General features: G+C 44.2%; 1 protein-coding gene across 2 annotated transcripts in view; it reads left to right on the top strand.

Annotated features, from left to right (window-relative positions):
* The window catches only part of OSBP (oxysterol binding protein), a 138,601-nt gene that overhangs the window by 76,848 nt on the left and 45,627 nt on the right, over positions 1-16,126 (top strand). For both annotated transcript variants that reach the window (XM_056531168.1, XM_056531165.1), the window contains exon 8: positions 8,627-8,872. In XM_056531168.1, coding sequence (XP_056387143.1) covers positions 8,627-8,872 — 246 coding nt within the window. The remainder of the gene's footprint in view (positions 1-8,626; positions 8,873-16,126) is intronic.

Below are 16,126 nucleotides of genomic sequence, written 5' to 3'. Positions count from 1 at the left end.
CTTTTTCTAACAATGAAAACAGTCATAATCCGGTCAACACCAATGAAACCTGTGAATAAAATAATAATCTACAACACTGTGAACAAATACCAATTGGAAAATCATACCAGCCACGGTACCGATCATCTAGCATTGAATAACGCAGCAACCCGGCATATGACATCCTACGCGGCAGTTCCGCCAATAGGACATTTCCACTACCCGGCATTTGATACGCATCATCCGGCAACCGATAACACAGCAGATCCACTCCATCAAGTTCACTAACATTAATTCCAACACATTTGATATAACACATGCATACACACATTACAGAAAACTGTATCTCCGGACCTAATGTGAATTTTCTCACACACTCGTACACTCTCATCACCGTATAACACTCTACCCCCTCAAATAACATGGAATATTTTCGCAATCCTTGATTTTAATGTATGGTCACTTTTTACTGCGAAACAAAAACTCACCTTGAATTTTATGAATGAAACACCCCTACGTCATCGGACAGCGCCACTACAACACACCAGAGCGCAGCCCTATGACACCTTTTTAATCTATCCAATTGTATTCTCTGGCGCCCTTTTTAGAAACTATAAAAAGCCAGTGATAATTCTTTTATGTATGTATGCCATAATCATTGATAAAGAGGTGCAAGACCTCGAAACGTGTCTGATACGGCACTAAAGAACATTTTTGAAATATACTGAGACTCACCGAATCTTCATTCCATCCACGGTTGGCGCCAAACATCCCGGGAACCTTTTTTCCTGACTCTGTAAACTTGCTTAATCGAGTGTGCTGCCACACATCTCGAGCAACCTGGACGGCTGCACCGCAAACAGGATCCGAAGGGATCACATATACCAGACGTTCACAAGGTTGTTGTGTGCCAACACAACCTTGCAAGGTGAGATCATTACTTATATCCACCTTATTGCTTTCACCAAGTTAAAACATACTGCCCAATAGGAAGCTCTGTTTTTGTATTTTTGAATACTCAGAAGAGATGGGGTTACAAATTTTGGGGGGCATTTTCTCCCATTACCCTTTATAAAAATGGTAAATTTGGGGGAAAACTTTAGTGAAAAATTTTTTTTTTCATTTACACATCTGGCTTTAACGAAAAGTCGCCAAACACCTGTGGGGTTTAAAGGCTCACTGGACCCCTTGTTATGTGCCTTGAGGGGTGTAGTTTCCAAAATGGTATGCCATGTGGGGTTTTTTCTGCTGTTCTGGCACCATAGGGGCTTCCTAAATGTGACATGTCCCCCAAAAACCATTTCAGAAAAACTCACTCTCCAAAATCCCACTGTCGCTCCTTCCCTTCGGACCCTCTACTGTGCCTGCCGAACACTTGACATACACATGAGGTATTTCCTTACTCCAGAGAAATTGGGTTACAAATTTTGAGAGGATTTTTCTCCTTTTACCCCTTGTAAAAATTCAAAAATTGGGTCTACAAGAACATTCGAGTGTAAAAAATGAAGATTTTGAATTTTCTCCTTCACTTTGCTGCTATTCCTGTGAAGCACCTAAAGGGTTAACACACTTACTGAATGTCATTTTGAATACTTTGAGGGGTGCAGTTTTTATAATGGGTCGTTTGTGGGGTATTTCTAATAAGAAAGCCCTTCAAATCCACTTCAAACCTGAACTGGTCCATGAAAAATTCTGATTTTGAAAATTTTGTGAAAAATTGGAAAATAGCTACTGAACTTTGAAGCCCTCTGATGTCTTCCAAAAGTAAAAACATGACAACTTTATGATGCAAACATAAAGTAGACATATTGTATTTGTGAATCAAAATATAATTTATTTGAAATGTCTATTTTCCTTACAAGCAGAGAGCTTCAAAGTTAGAAAAATTCTAAATTTTTTTCATCAAATTTTGGAATTTTTCACTAAGAAATGATGCAAGTATTACAAATACCATAAAGAAGGATATGTCGGGGAAAAAACAATCTCTGAATCAGAATGAAAGGTAAAAGCATCCCAGAGTTATTAATGCTTAAAGTGAAAGTGGTCAGATGTGCAAAAAAACACTCTGGTCCTACAGTGAAAATTGGCCTGGTCCTTAGGGGGTTAAAGAGGTACTCCCGTGGAAAATGTTTTTTTATTTTTTTAATCAACTGGTGCCAGAAAGTTAAACCTATTTGTAAATTTACTTGTAATAAAATATCTTAATCCTTCCAGTACTTCTTAGCTGCTGAATACTACAGAGGAAATGGTTTTGATTTTGGAACACAGTGCTCTCTGCTGACATCTCTGTCCATTTTAGGAACTGTCCAGAGCAGCATATGTTTGCTATAGTGATTTTCTCCTACTCTGGACAGTTCCTAAAATGGGCAGAGATGTCAGCAGAGAGCACTGTGGTCATGATGTCAGAGATGTCTCTCTGTTCCAAAAAGAAAACCTTTCCTCTGCAGTATTCAGCAGCTAAGTAGTACTGGAAGGATTAAGATTTTTTAATAGAAGTAATTTAGAAATCTGTTCAACTTTCTGCCACCAGTTGATTTAAAAAAAAAAAAAAAAAAATTGGACGGGAGTACCCCTTTAACCCCTTAAGGATGCAGGACGTAAATGTACGTCCTGGTGAGGTGGTACTTAACGCACCAGGACGTACATTTACGTCCTAAGCATAACCGCGGGCATCGGAGCGATGCCCGTGTCATGCGCGGCTGATCCCGGCTGCTGATCGCAGCCAGGGACCCGCCGGCAATGGCCGACGCCCGCGATCTCGCGGGCGTCCGCCATTAACCCCTCAGGTGCCGCCGGGATCAATACAGATCCCGGCATCTGCGGCAGTTCGCGATTTAAATGAACGATCAGATCGCCCGCAGCGCTGCTGCGGGGATCCGATCATTCAGAACGCCGCACGGAGGTCCCCTCTCCTTCCTCCGTGCGGCTCCCGGCGTCTCCTGCTCTGGTCTGTGATCGAGCAGACCAGAGCAGGAGATGACCGATAATACTGATCTGTTCTATGTCCTATACATAGAACAGATCAGTATTAGCAATCATGGTATTGCTATGAATAGTCCCCTATGGGGACTATTCAAGTGTAAAAAAAAATGTAAAATCCCCTCCCCTAATAAAAAAGTAAAACGTCCGTTTTTTCCTATTTTACCCCCAAAAAGCGTAAAAAACATTTTTTATAGACATATTTGGTATCGCCGCATGTGTAAATGTCAGAACTATTAAAATAAAATGTTAATGATCCCGTACGGTGAACGGCGTGAACGAAAAAAAATAAAGTCCAAAATTCCTACTTTTTTAATACATTTTATTAAAAAAAAAATTATAAAAAATGTATTAAAAGTTTTTTATATGCAAATGTGGTATAAAAAAAAAGTACAGATCATGGCGCAAAAAATGAGCCCCCATACCACCACTTATACGGAAAAATAAAAAAGTTAGAGGTCATCAAAATAAAGGGATTATAAACGTACTAATTTGGTTAAAAAGTTTGTGATTTTTTTTAAGCGCAACAATAATATAAAAGTATATAATAATGGGTATCATTTTAATCGTATTGACCCTCAGAATAAAGAACACATGTCATTTTTACCATAAATTGTACGGCGTGAAAACAAAACCTTCCAAAATTAGCAAAATTGCGTTTTTCGTTTTAATTTCCCCACAAAAATAGTGTTTTTTGGTTGCGCCATACATTTTATGATATAATGAGTGATGTCATTACAAAGGACAACTGGTCGCGCAAAAAACAAGCCCTCATACTAGTCTGTGGATGAAAATATAAAAGAGTTATGATTTTTAGAAGGCGAGGAGGAAAAAATTAAAACTTAAAAATTAAATTGTCTGAGTCCTTAAGGCCAAAATGGGCTGAGTCCTTAAGGGGTTAAAGGTCCAGTCCTGAAAAACGTATCCCCTATCCTAAGGTTTCAGATCGTGGGGGGGGTCCGACCACTGGGGCCCCCCACTATCTCCTGTACGGGGCTCCAGCAGCCCATGGGAAGGGGGGTTCGTTGACCACCGCACAAAGTGGCGGCCGACACCCCCCCTTCAATACAGCGCTGTGGCAGAGCCGGAGATTGCCGAAGGCAGCGCGCCGGCTCTGCCATAGAGCTGTATTGAGGGGGTGTGTCAGCCGCTGGTTCATACGGTGGTCAACACGCCCCCTTCCCGCGGGCTGCTGGGACCCCGTACAGTGGTCAGACCCTCGCGATCTGATCTGAAACTTATCCCCCATCCTTAGTAGGGATGTCCCGATACCATTTTTTTAAGACAGAGTACGAGTACCGATACTTTAATTCTAGTACTCGCCGATACCAAGTACAAGTACTTATATTTTAAAGGGAATCTGACAGCAGGGTGACGCAGTCTTTGGTGCTGTTAACCGTATGATATGTGGGTCCTTGTTGTGTACAATGAAGGCGGCTGCTGTAGTATGAGCCCAGATTTATCTCTTCTCCATTGGGCAGAACAGGGAATTTGCATTGGTAGCGAGACCGATGACTCACATGGTGAGCAGCGGTAGAAACCGGGTCATCTGCACTATCTACATATAAATTCAAGTTAGTACAGGTGACTCTGCTGTAAGATTGTCTTTAATAGTAGGTAGTATCCCCTTACAGACATTAGCAGCAGCAGGGCCCCCCCTTTAGACATTAGCAGCAGCAGGGCCCCCCCCCTTTAGACATTAGCAGCAGCAGGGCCCCCCCCTTTAGACATTAGCAGCAGCAGGGCCCCCCCTTTAGACATTAGCAGCAGCAGGGCCCCCCCTTTAGACATTAGCAGCAGCAGGGCCCCCCCTTTAGACATTAGCAGCAACAGGGCCCCCCCTTTAGACATTAGCAGCAGCAGGGCCCCCCCTTTAGACATTAGCAGCAGCAGGCCCCCCCCTCCCTTTAGACATTAGCAGCAGCAGGGCCCCCCACCCCCCCCTTTAGACATTAGCAGCAGCAGGGCCCCCCCCCCCCTTTAGACATTAGCAGCAGCAGGGCCCCCCCCCCTTTAGACATTAGCAGTAGCAGCCCCCCCCCCCCTTTAGACATTAGCAGCAGCAGGGCCCCCCCCCCTTTAGACATTAGCAGCAGCAGGGCCCCCCCCCCTAGACATTAGCAGCAGCAGGGCCCCCCCCCTTTAGACATTAGCAGCAGCAGGGCCCCCCCCCCTTTAGACATTAGCAGCAGCAGGGCCCCCCCCCCTTTAGACATTAGCAGCAGCAGGGCCCCCCCCCCCTTTAGACATTAGCAGCAGCAGGGCCCCCCCCCCCTTTAGACATTAGCAGCAGCAGGGACCCCCCTTTAGACATTAGCAGCAGCAGGCCCCCCCCCCTTTAGACATTAGCAGCAGCAGCAGGCCCCCCCCCTTTAGACATTAGCAGCAGCAGGGACCCCCCTTTAGACATTAGCAGCAGGCCCCCCTTTAGCCATTAGCAGCAGGGCCCACCTTTAGACATTAGCAGCAGGGCCCCCCCTTTAGACATTAGCAGCAGCAGCAGGGCCCCCCTTTAGACATTAGCAGCAGGGCCCCCCTTTAGACATTAGCAGCAGCACACAGCTCACCTGCGGCTGTCCCCCGTCGGGTGCTACCGCTCCACTGCCCCGTTCTTCCGTCCTCCCGGTCCGCATCATGGCATCCTATGAAGTAGCATGTGACATACACGACACTCCGCTTCCTCTGTAGCGTTACGCTGGGCGCAGGGGAGGAGGCAGAGTGACGTTGTGTCACATGCTCCTCCATGGAAGACTATGAAGCGGACGGGAGGACCGGAGAACGGGGCAGCGGAGCGGCACCAGGTATCGGGCATGGAATCGGGGACATTAAACGAGTCCCCGATACCATGTAAATGGCTATCGGCCCCGATACCGATACCGATACTAGTATCGGTATCGGGGCATCCCTAATCCTTAGGATAGGGGATACATTTTTCAGGACTGGACTACTCCTCCTTTAATCTCATATGGCACAAGAGATGGGCTCCATAGACTTACAGTAGTAGTTTCTCATACAAATGACATCTTTTGTGGTGATATACACAGGGAAGTTTTAAAACCCCACATTTACTAGATAAAAAGATGCTATATGGAATTGTATTGATGCTGTAGTTATTCGGACTGTTAAATCAATAACTTAGTTCCTACCTGGATATATCGCCACTGAGAGAAGTAGCAATATTTTTTGATACTGCAGAAGGATTCAGGGTATTTGCATTAGGTGCAGCCTATGTATTTGATATTAAAGAACTTGCATATTATAAAATAGACAGCTAAATCCCTATGTTAAGTGAAATTACTGCCAATAGTCATGTTTACACACCTTACGTCTTCTGTGTTCACGACCATGGACCCGGTCAGTGGTAGTTAACCACCTTTTTTCTGAGATTGAATATATAATACTAAAATATATATTTATTATCTCAATGTGTGTATATGTTCCAGCATCACGTCCAAATGGCTAAAGATATGAACATGAAACTTGGCACACATGTTACTTATATGTCAACAACAAACATACGATAGGTGATTTAACACTTATCCCCCCCCCCCATTTTCCTAACTGCATAACTTCCAAACGGCTGGAGATATTTCGGTAATACTTGGTCACATGTTGCTTATATGTCCACTTAAAATATAGGATAGTTAATTTAACCCTTAACTACCCCCATTTGTGAGGGTCTGGGTTTAAATGTGTGTGTGTGTGTGTGTGTGTGTGTGTATATATATTTTATCTTTTATAAGGACTGTAAGGAGTGACTAGTGCCACAGATGTTAAAGGAGTACTCTGGAAAACAAGTTTTTCAAATTAACTGATGCCAGAAAGTTAAACGGACTTGTAGTTTACCTCTAGTACTTATCAGCTGCTGTATGCTCCAGAGGACATTGTGTAGTTCTTTCCAGTCTGACTCCAGTGCTCTTGGCTGCCAGCTCTGTCTGTGTCATGAACTGTCCACAGCAAGAGAAAATCCCCATAGTCAATCCTGGTCTGCATAGTTCCTGACCCGGACAAAGGTGGCAGCAGAAAGCACTGTGGTCAGACTGGGAAGAATTGCGACTTCCTCTGGAGCATACAGCAACTCGTAAGTACTGGAAGGCTTACGCTTTTAATAGAAAGTTATACAGATATGTAATTTACTTCTGTCACCAGTTGACTTGAAAGCGTTTAATGCTTTTACTTAAAGGGGTTATCCACCATAAGGTGGTTTTAGTATGCACCTTCCAGACAGTAATGGACATGCTTAGGAAGGATTTGCGCTTGTCTTGGGGCTCAATGGCTATTTTGTGAGATCACCATAATACTGTGGCTAGCTTTTTGTGAACTGGTATTTCCTGTTTGAGTTTTTTTTTTTTTTTTTGCCTACAAATCCAATAATTCCATTTTCCTCCCTCCCACACATCAGCCACCCCACCTACTGAAACATAAATGAGCTGCATCCATTCAAAAGACCTGTGGTTTTCAATCATGGCGCCTACAGCTGCTGCATTAGTTGCAGATTGATCTCTTTCCCACCAAGCGATCACTCCACCCATTGAAGCAGACAGGCTCCCTGTCATCAGCTGACTAGTGAGGTCAGGTCTCGGCCGCATTGCAACCTGGGAAAAATCTGAGACAACAGTCATTTTCTATGCTGTTAAAAATAAATATTGGGGTGAAAATCACATAAGCATTGTGAGAAAACCGTCACAATCAGGTACACACACTATACTATGAACTACACTAACTTCACTGCCCCTGTAGCATAGTCAAATAAAAAAAATCTTTATAATAATTTAATGAAGGAATCCAGCATTTAAAAAAAAAAGTGTTCCCTTGTCACAGGATAGGGAATTTGTGTCTGATCGCTGGGGGGTTTGACCTCTGTGAACATTGGTCATCTGCAAAATAGGAATCTGATTCTCCCTGTTGCAGAGCACTGGAGATACATGAACACTGTACTCGGGTATATGCAACACTCCCATAGAGTAAGTACCTTTTGCGCACAAAATATCGACTTTTGACAAAAGTTGCAAATGATAAATATGTGACCACTGCATGGTTAAAAAGAAAAAGTTCTACGGGTAGGCAAAAAAGAGTTAAACTGTCTATATCAAAATACGCATAAGTCACTAACTATGCTGCTTACGCCTGAACTGCACCAAAACATAGACACAAAAAATGCTCTATAAGCAATGATAAATCTCCCCCTTTATGCTTAGTCATTATTCCTGTTGTCAACACACACATACACTTTGTGTCCATTTGCTGTAAAATGTATCCCATCCTTGCACTGTCCAGAGATAATATATGTTCTTTCACTTCAGTGTTCACTTTATTGTTGTGGTTGACGTTACTTAATATGTGAGATGCTTGAGTGACCTACTGTGAATCTATTTTAATCCTTTCACCCATTGATTCCACTGTTGCTTTTACCTTTCTATTACCTGCCTTGTGTATAACCTATTACGAGAGATTGTGTTTTCCACAAAGAGTATCCTGAGGATTGCACTTAAACCACTGTATGCTCCTATATAGTTATGTTAGGGATTAGACTGGGCTAGTGGAAAGACTAGAAAAATAAATTGAGTTTTTCGGCAGATTTCTAATGTAGTGTACATATTCATGATATTAGTAGTGGTTTAAAAATATTTCCGGTCTCATTTGATTTCCTCTACTTCACCACCACTAGGTAAATTTCAATGAACCACTCTCGATGCTTCAGCGTCTGACCGAGGACATGGAATACTACACCCTGCTGGACCGGGGAGCTCAGTGCGAGAGTGCTCTAGAGCAGCTATGTTTAGTTGCTGCTTTCACTGTATCGTCATACTCCACCACAGTCTTCCGTGTCAGCAAACCTTTCAATCCACTCCTAGGAGAGACATTTGAGCTGGATCGAACGGAGGATTGTGGCTATCGCTCGCTATGTGAGCAGGTCTGTTGTACTTTGTTTTTTTTAAAAAAATTTCTTAACGGGTCCCTAAAGTAAGCCTGTACAATTGAAGTAAAGTGTCCATAATGAGCTGCATAAAAAACAAATTCCTTTAACCCTTTCATGATCAGGCATCTTTTGGCCCTTTGTGGTGAAAGCTAAGTTTTCCTTTTGGAATTACGCATTTTAACCCCTCCAGAAAGTTAAACAGATTTGTAAATTACTTCTATTAAAAAATCTTAATCCTTTCAGTACTTATGAAGTGGAGTTGTTCTTTTCTGTCTTAAGTGCTCTCAGATGACACCTCGGGAACTTTCCAGAGTAGAAGCAAATCCCCAGATCAAACACTTTCTAGTCTGTGCAGTTCACGAGACAAGCAGAGTTGTCACCAGAGAGCACCGTTGCCAGACGGAAAAGAACAACTCAATATCAGCAACTGATAATTATTGGAAGGATTAAAAATGTTTAACCCCTTCATGACCCAGCCCATTTTCACCTTCATGACTTGGGCATTTTTTGAAAATCTGACCACTGTCACTTTAAACATTAATAACTTTGGAATGCTTTTACTTATCATTCTGATTCCGAGATTGTTTTTTCGTGACATATTCTACTTTATTTTATCGGTAAAATTTCACTGATATTTGTATCCTTTCTTGGTAAAAAATCTAAAAATTTCATGAAAATTTTGAAAATTTTGCATTTTTCTAACTTTGAAAGTCTCTGCTTGAAAGGAAAATGGATATTCCAAATAAATTACATATTGATTCACATATAAAATATGTCTACTTTGTGTTTGCATTAAAAAATTGACAAGTTTTTACTTTTGGAAGACATCAGAGGGCTTCAAAGTTCCGCAGCAATTTTCCAATTTTTCTCAAGATTTTCAAAATCTTAATTTTTCAGGGCCCAGTTCAGGTTGGAAGTGGATTTTAAGGATCTTCATATTAGAAATACCCCATAAATGACCCCATTATAAAAACTGCACCCCCCAAAGTATTCAAAATGACATTCAGTAAGTGTTTTAACCCTTTAGGTGTTTCACAGGAATAGCAGCAAAGTGAAGGAGAAAATTCTAAATCTTCATTTTTTACACTCGCATTTTCTTGTAGACCCAATTTTTTTATTTTTACAAGGGGTAAAAGGAGAGAAATCACCCTAAAATTTGTAACCCAATTTCTCTCGAGTAAGGAAATACCTCATATGCGTATGTAAAGTGTTCGGCGGGCGCAGTAGAGGGCTCAGAAGGGAAGGAGCGACAATGGGATTTTGGAGAGTGAGTTTTTCTGAAAGGGTTTTTGGGGGGCATGTCCCATTTAGGAAGCCCCTATGGTGCCAGAACAGTGGACCCCCCCACATGTGACCCCATTTTGGAAACTATACCCCTCATGGAATGTAATAAGGGGTGCAGTGAGCATTTACACCCCACTGGCGTTTGACAGATATTTGAAACGGTGGACTGTGCAAATCAAAAATTTTATTTTTCATTTTCACAGACCACTGTTCCAAAAATCTGTCATACGCCAGTGGGGTGTAAATGCTCACTGCACCCCTTATTACATTCCGTGAGGGGTGTAGTTTCCAAAATGGGGTCACATATGGATATTTATTGTTTTGCGTTTGTCAGAACTGCTGTAACAATCAGCCACCCCTGTGCAAATCGCCTCAAATGCACATGGTGCACTCTCCCTTCTGGGCCTTGTTGTGCGCCCCCAGAGCACTTTGCGCCCACATATGGGGTATCTCCGTAGTCGGGAGAAATTGCGTTACAAATTTAGAGGGTCTTTTTCCCCTTTTACCTCTTGTGAAAATGAAAAGTATAGGGCAACACCAGCATGTCAGTGTAAAAAATTTATTTTTTTACACTAACATGCTGGTGTAGACCCCAACTTCACCTTTTCATAAGGGGTTAAAGAAGAAAATACCCCCCAAAATTTGTAAGGCAATTTCTCCCGAGTACGGCGATACCCCATATGTGTCCCAAAACTGTTGCCCTGAAATACGACAGGGCTCCAAAGTGAGAGAGCGCCATGCGCATTTGAGGCCTGAATTAGGGATTTGCATAGGGGTGGACATAGGGGTATTCTACGCCAGTGATTCCCAAACAGGGTGCCTCCAGCTGTTGCAAAACTCCCAGCATGCCTGGACAGTCAATGGCTGTCCGGCAATACTGGGAGTTATTATTTTGCAACAGCTGGAGGCTCCGTTTTGGAAACAGTAGCGTACCAGACGTTTTTCATTTTTTGGGGGGAGGGGGGCTGTGTAGGGGTATGTGTATATGTAGTGTTTTTTACTTTTTATTTTAGGTTAGTGTCAGTGTAGTGTAGTGTTTTTAGGGTACAGTCACATGGGCAGAGGTTCACAGCAAGTTTGCCGCTGGAAGTTTGAGCTGCAGCGCAAAATTTGCGCCATCTCAAACTTGCAGCACTCACTGTAAACCTCCGCTCATGTGAGTGTACCCTGTACATTCACATTGGGGGGAGGGGGCAAACATCCAGCTGTTGCAAACTCCGAGCATGCCCTTTGGCTGTCCGTGCATGCTGGGAGTTGTAGTTTTGCAACAGCTGGAGGAACACTGGTTTGGAAACACTAAGTTAAGTAATAAACTTTCAAGTGTTTTGCAACCAAACTTAGTGTTTCCAAACCAGTGTGCCTCCAGCTGTTGCAAAACTACAACTCCCAGCATGCATGGTCTGTCAGTGCATGCTGGGAGTTATAGTTTTGCAACAATTGCAACAGCTGGAGGCACTGAGGTAGGAAACGGACAATGTTTCCCAACTAGTGTGCCTCCAGTTGTTGCAAAACTACAACTCCCAGCATGCCCAGACTGCCAAGGCATGCTGGAAGTTGTAGTTCGGCAATATCTGAAGGATCAGATGTTGCCGAACTACAACTTCCAGCATGCCTGGGCAGTCTGGGCATGCTGGGAGTTGTAGTTTTGCAACATCTGGAGGTCCACAGTTTGGAGACCACTGTATAATGGTCTCCAATCTGTGCTCTTCCAGATGTTAGAGAACTACAACTCCCAGCATGCCTGGACAGACTGAGCATGCTGAGATTTGTAGTTTTGCAACATCTGGAAGAGCACAGATTGGAGACCATTATACAGTGGTCTCCAAACTGTGGACCTCCAGATGTTGCAAAACTACAACTCCCAGCATGCCCAGAAAGCCAAAGGCTGTCTGGGCATGCTGGAAGTTGCAGTTTTGAAACTCTCAGAGGCAGCAGTGAGATCGCTTTACGGCGATCTCACTGCTGCCAATGAAGATGCTGCACTGCTTCCGGAAACTCACCTCCGGGACGCAGCGCAGCCGGGACCGCACGGAGGACGCCGGGACCGCACGGAGGATGCCGGGACCGCTCGGGACACCGCTCCGACGGGTAAGTGACGCCGGGGGACGGGACAGGGACACTTAGCAGAGCGGTGTGTGTCCCGATCCCCCTGATCCGGACTCACACACCGCGCTGCTAAGTATTCTGATAGCGAAACGCTGCTATCAGCTAGTCAGATTTGACCAGCTGATAGCAGCGATCGCTGGGGGGGGTGGGGGACGAAACCCCCCGTGGTCGCACGGTAAGATGGCTGGCTATCAGTGATAGCCACCATCTTACCAGGCGCTGCTGGATGCCGCGAGTAGCGGCAGTAATGTCCATGACATACCTGTATGTCATGGGTCGGGAACACCTTGCCACCCATGACGTACAGGTATGTCATAGGTCGGGAAGGGGTTAATAGAAGCAATTAACAAATCTGTTTTTATCTTTCTGGAACCACTTGATATAAAAAAAAATATTAAAATTTTCCTGGAATACCCCTTTAAGGAAAGGGCTAATTTAAATTTTTGCATTTCCTCCTCACCTATTAGGAGGCATAACTTTTATTTTCCCATCCACAGGGCCATATGAGGGCTTGTTTTTAATGTGATGAAGTGTGCTTTGCAATGAAACCTTTCATTTTACCATAAAATGTACAGCAAAGCAAATTTCCGGGAGGGAGAATAGGGAAAATGCACAATTTTAGGAGTTTTTTTTTTTAACCCCTTAATGACCAAGCCCATTTTCACCTTGAGGACCAGGCCAATTTTATTTTAGTGTTTTTCGTTTTTTCCTCCTCGACTTCTAAAATCCATAACACTTTTATATTTCCATCTACAGACCCATATAAGGGCTTGTTTTTTGCGTGACCAATTGCACTTTGTAATGAAACCTCTCATTTTACCATAAAATGTACGGAGAACCCCAAAAAAAAAAATTTTTTTAGGGAGGAAATTAAAATGAAAACCAAAATTTTGCACATTTTGGAGGGGTTCGTTTTCACACTGTACAATTTAAGGTAAAAATGACATGTGTTCTTATGTGGGTCAGTACGATTAAAATGATACCCATGGCTAGATACTTTTATATTTTTGTACCGCTTAAAAAAAATCTAAAACTTTTTGTACAAAATCGGTAATCTAAAATCGCCCTATTTTGACCACCTATAACTTTTTCCTTTTTTACCGTATATAGGGCGGTATGAGGGCTCATTTTTTGCGCCGTCATCTGTACTTTTTTTAGATACCACATTTGCATATATAAAACTTTTAGATCATTTTTTTAATTACATTTTTTTGAATAAAATGTTACAAAAAAGCAGCATTTTTGGACTTTTTTTTTTATTTCTTAAGTTTACGCCATTCACCATACGGGATCATTAACATTATACGCTTTTTGGGGGTAAAATTGGAAAAACTGACAATTTTCATTTTTATTGGGGGAGGGGATTTTTCACTTTTTATTTTTTACATTTTTCAACTTTTTTTTTTTAACACTTTTTATGTCCCCATAGGGGACTATCTATAGAAATCCATTGATAGCTAATACTGTGCAGTGCTATGCATAGGACACAGCACTGCTCAGTATTATCGGTTATCTTCTGCTCTGGTCTGCTCAATCTCAGACAAGAGCAGAAGACCCGGGAGACGGCCGGAGCCAGGTGAGGGGACCTCCGGCCGCCATGCTGGATGATCGGATCGCCGCGGCAGCGCTGCGGGCGATCATCCAATCAAAGTACCGCAATGCCGTGATCTGTATTGATCAAGGTATCTGAGGGGTTAATGGCGGACATCCGCGCGATCGCGGATGTCGGCCATTACGGGCGGGTCCCCGGCTGCTGCTAGCAGCCGGAACCTGCAGTGTATAATGCGAGCACCCTTCCGATGCGAACACCCTTCCAATGCTCGCGATCATACACAGGACGTAAATGTACATCCTGGTGCGGGGAGTCCCGCCAAACCAGGACGTACATGTACGTCCGTGGTCGTTAAGGGGTTAAGCAATGCACTACCGACAAAAAAAAGTAAATGTTATCTTTGGTGGGTCAGTAGGATTACAACAATATCTAAATTTATGTAGTTTTTCTATCATTGTACTACATTAAAAAAAAAATAGTTTTTGCTTAAAATTGTCTGTGGGGCTGTTTTCTGCATGCAGCATTCTACACTTTTTATATCTCTTTCATTCAGTCATTAGATTGCAGTATGCTGATCAGTACTATCGTTGATCTTCCTGATCAGCCTGCCTGGGCAGCCTACTCAAGATCGGCCATCCTGCATGCTGGAGAAAGGGAAGAAACCTCTGGGTATATGCTCTTGCCACTAGGAGGGGCTGACACTAGGGGAAAAAAAGTCAGCTCCTCCCTGGCAGGATATACCCGTCCACCTGCAGTGAAGTAATCAGTTTTAGCTAGTGTCAGCTAGGAGGCAGACACAAGTCTGGGAGCTCCCAGACCTGGTCTTTTTATTATCTTCTAGTAAGGGCTGTTTAGTTAGTTTCTTTACTCCCTTTTGTTTTCAGGTGGGGGTCCAGGAGCATGGCGCTACCTGTTCCCCCATATGCGGCTTAGGGGCACGGGACATAGCAGTATGCACAGTTAACCCCTTCCCGGCTACGGACAGCGCCTGGAGGGTGTACCCTGGGTCCGGGTCCCCCACTGCCCCTGCTCGCCCCGCTATCTTAGCCTGGTATGATGCAGCGTGGCCATAAGCTGGTTAAAGACGCCTGAGTTGAGTATAAGAAGACGTCTGCAGGTGAGTATGTTGGGTGAGGGGGTGTCCCCCCAAGCCCTCCCCCCCCCCTCTCTCCTCTCAAGGGTGACAGACGACCACCTAAAAAGGACTCTGTCCTTTATTGGGGTCCTTATGTGTGGGTGCCGTGTTTTATGCACTGGGACTCACTGCATGCTTCACTGAACTGCACGCTGGGTGAGGGGATCATGGCGGCACATGGCTCCGCCCTTCTTCTCTCCTGTGCCAGTGCTCGTTCCGGGGGTTAAGATGGCAGCGCCGCTCGTTCGCTCAGTGGCGCCGTCTGCTCCCTGAACTGCGGCCTGGCGGGAGCTCCTCTTCTCCAGGCCTGTCATTTTCCTAGCCTGTGAGCTAGGTGGCGGCTTAGCAGGCGCTCCTGAGGCTACCACTGTGTCTGTGAGACTTTGGGGAACTCATTAAAGTTAAAGGAGTTAAAGTCCCCAGCAGACACATAGAGGTCAAATTGACAGGGAGCAAGATTTATATAAAACAGCAGGGAAGTTTATTTAAAAAAAAATAAAAAAAATTCCTGGTCACACTGACCATTTGGTGTAGTTTAGCGCCCTCTTTTAGCCAATTCTTGTAATTGCACTCTAATTTTATAGCAGCCTTGGCCTGACGGCCATATCCGCTATAAACTATGCATGAGCTGCTTACCGTATCCCTCTGGCGTCACTCTCCCTGCATTGTTGCTGTGGCAGGTTGTTGCCCTGGATGTACAGTCCCTTGGCAACTATAGGGGATATATTCATGCATTCTTTTCTCCTACCACTGAGTGCCATACTTTGTCAAACTCCTTAACGTTCCTGACAGACACTCAGGCCTCTTTGAGGTTCCTCATCTGTCATGTCTGACGACCACCCATCCTGGGGTGTTCCTGGCATTTCATACTGTGTGATCCCTTTTCCACAGGCTACGGCATCTAGGGCTCCATCCAGCGCTAGGCCATGCGTAGGCATGGTTTGGACCGGTTATTACTGTGCAAAACAGTGGTCTCGCCGGTTACTCATCTCACAGCTGCCGTGGCAGCTACTGACCATCCGGCACCCCACTCCTAGAAGTCTCCTAGGGACCCATACCAGTCATTCTAGGTGGTCTGCATGGCTTCCTCTGCCGCCTGTCACATTTCACACAGCCGCTATCTGCGGCTGGATTCCGGTCCCTCATAACTGTGTGAGGTGTCCGATGGCAT

Source organism: Hyla sarda, chromosome 7 (genome assembly GCF_029499605.1).
Source record: "Hyla sarda isolate aHylSar1 chromosome 7, aHylSar1.hap1, whole genome shotgun sequence".
Taxonomy (NCBI): Eukaryota; Metazoa; Chordata; class Amphibia; order Anura; family Hylidae; genus Hyla; species Hyla sarda.
This window is presented reverse-complemented; position numbering and strand designations above follow the sequence as displayed.